This window comes from Calypte anna, chromosome 1, assembly GCF_003957555.1.
Source record: "Calypte anna isolate BGI_N300 chromosome 1, bCalAnn1_v1.p, whole genome shotgun sequence".
NCBI classification, from domain to species: Eukaryota; Metazoa; Chordata; class Aves; order Apodiformes; family Trochilidae; genus Calypte; species Calypte anna.
The window spans coordinates 105,932,909-105,939,952 of NC_044244.1; the positions used below are offsets into that span (position 1 = coordinate 105,932,909).

The following is a 7,044-nucleotide window of genomic DNA, read 5'->3' on the forward strand; positions in this document are numbered from 1 at the left end:
ACTGAAGTATGCACATTTTTTATGCAATAATTTTTTTTAATGCAATATATCCATTATTATTGTGTTATTAGCAAAGGCAGAGGCCATGAAATTTTTTTCTGCTTATTGAATCTATGGCCTCAAAGTTATATTACATGTACCTTTTTCACATGTGTCATGAAGGCCTTCCTATTTGTGCAGAGTTTTTGCAGAGAGCATGCATTATTCTCAGCCAGAAGAGGCATTTACTGTAATAGTGATGCATTTTAAACTTTTTAGGTAATAAGATTTAAAATATGGATTTGGTGTCCTATTAGCTGGTTCACATTTTAAATTAGCTTATATGTGTTTTCAGCTATAAAAGACTGCCTTAAAAAAATTGTGAAGTACCTTTTAATTCCAGCACCTGTATCAAGATTCCATTGTCACCAGCAATTAAAAAGGAGAGAGCAAACTGAATATAAGCCATACGGACATCAGGTCTCCCCTAAAAAAAGACAGAAGGCACCATCATCATACAGACTGTACACAACTGCAAAATCAAGACTACAACAATTGATTATCATTATAAGTACTACAAGCAGGTAAATGACTACTATAAACATGCTGCATATAGCTATAAACATTTATATGCACTTCATCCACAGTATATTAATTTGAAAAATTTCCTGCATTAAGCAGATCACAATTTGTTAAAGTTAAAATAAAAAAGGAAGGTGTCCTAGTTCACATACTTTCAATTGTCAATATATGAGACAGGCCATAAATGAAGAAAACAAGAAACCATTAACAGTAGGTTCATGAAAAACCCTTATACACATCACTGAACATCCTCACTTCTGCACTGTTTGTTACACTGGTGAATTCACAAAACTACTCAATGACAGTAGTGCCATTGCAATCTATTACTAAACAACCTTCCAGAGCAGTGATAATCGTGGGGCCTTCTGCTACTTGTTACTATTTTTGAGTTGTGGTGCATTACACAAATCCATCAGCTATCACAGCTGCTCTTGCAGATACCCGAGTACTGCAACTAAAAGTGACTAAATAAAAACCAAACAAAACACTCTTAAAAAAGGGGCTAATACATTATAAAACAGGCACAATGGAAGAGATGAAAGTTGGTTGGAGTTAGATAATCTTAAAGGTCACATCCAATCCAAACCATTCTGTGATCATAGGATATGCATACAATTTTTAATTTTTTGAACCTTACTGTGCAAAATTAAGTTGCATGTAAAAATGTCTGAAAGACAACCAATCAAAAGATAAGGCAAAAGTGACTCATGAAAGAGTTGAAAGAAAAACAGAAAGAAGTGAAATATGGGCCTGATATTTTTACATTAAAATTTCACCTCTGATAGCCAATTGTGACACAGTAATTTCATTGAAAGCTAAGCAAGAGTAAAATTTTCAAATTGTTTCTGGAAGCTTGTTTCCTTTTACCTTAATTGCATATCTAATAAATGTGTGGTTAAAAAACTTCTAACGTGTAGAGATACTCCTGCAGAAAACTTCTGCAGGAAGGTCAAATCTCAGGAATTACTACATTCTCAAAACTGATCACAAGTAAAGCAATCAAGTAGAAGGCAAACAAACATACACCTTTCTCTCTGAAACTGCCTTTTGCAGTCCATTTGTCACCATGGATGGCACAAACCCAACACAAATGTACACATTTATTCTGCAGGGCACCTTTAAAAACTAGGAACAACCTACCAGTATTGAAAATAAATTGGATTTATTATACACTCATATTTGGAATGAAATATAAATATTCTTGTTCTGAAACACTGGTTCAGATCAACCCTGATCATTTTTAGCAAAAAGAGAGGAAATGAGAAATAAAGTTCTTTTTGGAAAAAGAGGACTGACTTTTTCTACTCACTCACTTATCCTCCTCAAGGATTTCTGCCAAGAGATTGTTGTTTAGTTCTCCTGGTTCTATTTTTAAATGCAATTACTCTGACTTTTCTTGTAACCGGGCAAATTCCTCTCTCAATTTCTACAACTCTAGAACCTGCATTTATTTCAGTGGGACTAAACTGCAATCCACACACTGGAAAAAAAGACGGAGCTCTTCCCAACCACATCATTGAATTATTTTCACAAGTTTACCATGACTTTCATTCCATTTTAGACATTAAAAGTGTAGCCCACAGAAACCACATTTTGACATAACATTTTAGAAACAGACACTTGGATGTTTTGCAGTAAATTCTACAAAGCAGTGTAAAAGTCAGGTTGTCCTGAGGAGCTCTGCACCCTGACGAGATGAGAAAGACCAGCATAGGACTGAAAAGAAAGCAAGTTGTACCTTAAGGGTACAGGCCAGCTCTCCCACTGTCGAAGATACTCAGAAACATCCTCTGGGGATTTCCTATTTAAGCAGATGATCGGTTCTGCTGCCAATTAGAAACAATCAAGAAACATTTCAGCCTGACAAAGGACAGGAAAGGAAGAGGTAGGTTCTTGCAGATGAAAATACAGCAAGGAGACTTTGGCAACAGCCTGGTTTCTTAATACTTGGCAGAGGAAAACTGATGGAGCCATGGCATAGCATTTCACGGCACACAGCAGCTTAATTTACCTTCTTACATCTTTTTTTCAATAATCCAGGCAGAAACTTATTATTGAAATCAAAATGGCTATAGACATCCCTTGCTGAATCTGGCCCCTGAGCCACCATTGCTGACAACAGAGTAAGGCACCCTCGGCTCACCCTAAAACAAAAGACAGAGGAAAAACTGCAGGTTATTTCCAGGACTGACATCTGCATGAGAAAACTGAAGGCAAGTTAAAACAACAAAAACATTAATTTTCATAGTGATAATGGCAACTGGGGAGGAAGGGAAAGGAAAAGAGGAGAAAGGGAATGCCTATTTATACTCTTCCCAAAAATTAAGTTGTAATGACTGGCTGGATATTCACTTTATTCCTTTTATGCTACGTTATAAAGGGTCAAAAATTAACGACTCCTAAATTCACAGGAGTTTGCAGGGCCACCAGGTACAAGTCTGCAGACCTCCATCATCTGAACACCCACTAGCCATTAGGGGTTTTGGAATCTGTCCATGTTTCATTCATGGACTCAATCTGTAAGAAAGCGATATGATTAACGCAGAGATCCCATCTAGATGTATCACCACAATAAAATCCCTTTGCACATCAGAGAGGTAGCTCAGAAAAAGCAGAGTGTATGCCTTCAGAATACCATCAGAGATCTGCAGCCTCCTCCCTGCAGGTTCTAAAAGGATTTCCCCAAAAGCTGTAATCTTGAACTGCTTAATAAGAAGTGCAGCTCTTGCATAGTTTCAAAATCTATTTTAAAGTATACCTATGAAGTGCTAAGGCTTGGACAACAGACCAAAGCCAGAGTTGACCTACGGATGAATTCTGGGGTTTCTTTACTAATAACCTTTGTACCAGTGGGTATTGTGCTGGGTTACAACAATATTTATGCAGATGCCAGCAACTTACCACCCAAAATATTACTCATACTGACTTGCTGTCTGGATAAAGTATTTTAGGAAACCCTACCAACCATGCCCTGGGCTCTGGCCAAGTCAGGGTCTTGGTTGGTTGAGGGGTAAACCACCAGATGCTTCTGCATAGCAAAGTCATGTCCTGAGTGCATTGTTCTGTATTTTTCTTACTGCATGTTTTCTATTTTATGTTACTATTTGGTTATTGACAGTAAAACATGTCTACTCTTCTCACTCTGGTGTCCAAGTTTAACTGATATCCTCAATAGGCAAAACAACCTATACACTCATATTTGGGCTTCTATGTACAACTAAAATGTTTGACATGCTAAGATCAACTGAGGATGCAGGCAGCAGGGCTTTCTTGTTATTGAACAAGAAAGCAGAAAATGTTTTTCTAATTCTGACCTGTCCAAAGACCAAAAGACAAGTCACTGGCCTTGGATAAGTCATTTGCAGTCTCTATTTTTTTTGTCTCCCTTCCTCTTCCTCCCAGGTTTGTATTAAAAAAATTCTCTGGCACTTGGAACTTCTCTCATTCTGCCTGCAGAGCATGAGAAAATTTTGTTTAGACTGCACTAGACAACACGACTGCTTAAGTCAGAGCAAAATGGCCTTAGATTTCAGAGATGGGACACGTTACAGAGGAAAACAAACCTGAAAGAAAGTAATCTATTATAAACATGGAAGTCTGACTACAAAATATACAGGGAAATAGAACACTCAAGAACAGCTCTTTTTTGCCATCAAAAGACAGACTGCTCAGCCTCTGTGAATTACAGGAAAGCTTCTGTTCATGCAGTACATTTCAATTCACAAACCACATAAGAGGACAAGCTACCATCCACTTTACCATTCTCTAGGACAGACACAACTGATGAAAACTACAACCTCCAAAAGTAACATGTATCGTTAGACTATATCATAGTTTCCACTTTGAAAAGACTTTCACTTAAAATTATTTTATGAAATGTGGAAGAGTATGATTAAATAAATCCACATTATTAGCAGTAAGTCAAGCAAAATTGTGCAACATGTTGTACAGATGCACAAAGCTCTGACAGCCCCCTGGGATCAATTCAGACCAGCTGACAGAGATTCACTGCAACAGCACAGCAAAGACTCACCTGTGATTTTCAGAATACAAAGCAGCATAGACCAATCTCATGTAGGAATGAATCAACTTTTTCACTATGTTCATTCCCACAACCGAAAAATGGGAGAGGTCACTGGCTGTCCTCAGTAAAATGGCCTCCAGAGCTTGAAAGATTAATAGCATCTGTAAGATAGAGAAATATGTTAATACCTGCCAGTATCAGGTATAGCTTGAAATTATTAGCTGAGCAAACAGTAACACCATTAAAAAAGAGTACCCTCACCATAAAGGAAATCTTTGATTTATGAAGTTGAAGTTAACTGCTGAATTCTCTCCCAGATTAATGTTTCCTCTTCTAAAAGATTACTTCAGAGAGTAAAAATTTCCACAAAAAACCCTATGTGGATACTATATGAAAGACTAGGCAACCACAGGAGGTTAGCCAACTCTATTATTTTTTTTTTTTCAGTCAGCCAACATGCTGACTGAAGGCCTGGGCAAAAAAAAAATGAATGTAAAGAAGGGTCCCTCTTCACACATGAATTAAGACCTACGTGCCTGAGTCGTCTGTGTAAGCACAACAACTTCTGAGCACTGGAACTATATTCATTACAAGTATTAGCCTTTATTAGCAAAAGAACCTTAAAGAAAACATGTCACTGAACATGACTGTCATTACACTTGCAAAAATGACAACCTAATGCTGAGACCAACAAGTGGACATTAAAAAGAACGCTACCCAATTTTACATTGTAAGTGGATTTAAGTTAATAATGCTGCCACAGTATGCACAGTGAAAAAGACTTTGTACCTCTTTAGTTCAGCCTGACATGGGAAAACTGTGTCCAGCTCAGATGAGGTCAACTTTACCAGTAGCTTCCTAGAAATACTGACGTATCAGGGGGATTTCTAATTATCTCTGACCAACTACTTTCACTGGACTATCTTTTTATCTGCCTAACTGCTTCTGTTGACCCCCTTAGTTTTTCAATGGTCTTTTGCTAACATTCAAAGAACCTTCAAAGCTTGGTTTTGGCAGAGCTAGTGGTTATGTGCATCATTAAATCCAGGAACATCTTTACACTGAAAAGGACTTTTTCCACTTGATCAGTGACAAATTATCAGAGTTAGTTATGTGGTGAAGCATTTCTCCAGGGGTTCCTCTCAATGTTGGGAATCACACTGACAGTCATTAAACTATCACACCCCGAGCCAACTTACTTGATTCTCAGGCTTCCTTTCTCCGTCCAGAAGTTTGAATATTTCAGCACACTCCATGGAGATTTTCACGTACCCTTCCACAACATCATATATTTCAGGTGACGGCAGCGACTTAGCAACCGAGACGAAGGTCTCCAGACCTGCAAGGCGAGAGTTTTACCGGGGAACCGAGGCCTGGCGGAGGGAAACGCTACCAGACACTCCCTCACTCCCTCCCTTTGGGCCCGGACAGCACCTCCAAGGCGGGCGGGTGGTCCGGCCCTGGCCCTACGGTACCAACACGTGCCCACGGGACAGTGACAGCACTCATCATCCCCACGGTCATCATCCCCACGACATCGCTCCGGGCTCCTGGGGATGCCGCTCCAGCGCCTCCGGACCACGCCTTTACCTCACGACCACACCGCCATGCATGCCTGACCTCCCCCCGACCCGGCCCGGCCCGCTCCCTCACCCTTCTCGGCGGTGGCGGGGTCCCGCAGCAGAGCCTTGAAGCGGGTGCCATTGAACTCCTCCTCTTCCCCGCCGCGGGCTCGCTTGGCTGCCGGCGGGTCGGCCACGGTCACGCCGCGGCGCTTCACCGCCATAGCTCCGCCGCCGCCCCGGAAGAGGCTGCTGCCGCGCCCCGGCAGGAAAAAGGCAATGGGCTCCTCCCTGCCCTGGTTCTGCTGACAGCCTTGGCGGGACTGTGCGCTTGGTCCCGGAGGGCAGGAGCGGGGAGCAGCGGGTCCGCGCCTCTCCCGCCGTGAGGAGCCGGCGCCCGGCTGCAGCGAAAGTGGCCCCGCCGCTGTCTGCGTGTTCAGCCGACGGTCCCTGTACACAGGCGGCCTTTCCAGCCCTGATCTCTCTCTGTGAGGTTTCCCGGCCTTGCTGCTCCTCCCGCCTCTGCCGCAGGTGCCTTGGGTCTCTTAAATTGCCCGCAGCCTCTCCGGCCTCCCCTACGGGTCTTCCCCGGTGGAAAGTGCCCCAGCGCTTGGCCGCTCCTTTCTCCTGAGGGAGCTGTCGCTGCCACAGGTTTCTTTAACTTGGCGCTGCCTTGCCCAAGCCCGCCCTGCCCCTATGGTTCTTGCTTGTCAGGCAGCCATCCTCCCTCTGGAGAGTCCCGTCCCCGGGGTGAAAAGCCGAGGCACTTGGTGTGTGTGCCTAAAAGCACAAACTACACGTAACACGAGTACAAATGTGTGTGTGCAGTCAGTGCCCAAGCTGAGAAAAAGGGTACTTGTCACACATTTTCCCATCGTTTCTCTTTTGGGATGCTTT

At 42.2% G+C, this 7,044-nt stretch overlaps 1 protein-coding gene across 1 annotated transcript in view; it reads right to left on the reverse strand.

Moving 5' to 3' along the window:
* Positions 1-6,380, reverse strand: part of URB1 (URB1 ribosome biogenesis homolog) — a 55,418-nt gene extending 49,038 nt beyond the window's left edge. The window contains exons 1-5 of the mRNA XM_030468095.1: positions 6,239-6,380; positions 5,785-5,924; positions 4,595-4,746; positions 2,573-2,705; positions 370-466 (exon numbers count right to left, since the gene is read on the reverse strand). Coding sequence (XP_030323955.1) covers positions 370-466; positions 2,573-2,705; positions 4,595-4,746; positions 5,785-5,924; positions 6,239-6,371 — 655 coding nt within the window. The 5' untranslated portion in view covers positions 6,372-6,380. The remainder of the gene's footprint in view (positions 1-369; positions 467-2,572; positions 2,706-4,594; positions 4,747-5,784; positions 5,925-6,238) is intronic.
* Positions 6,381-7,044: the final 664 nt, after the last annotated feature.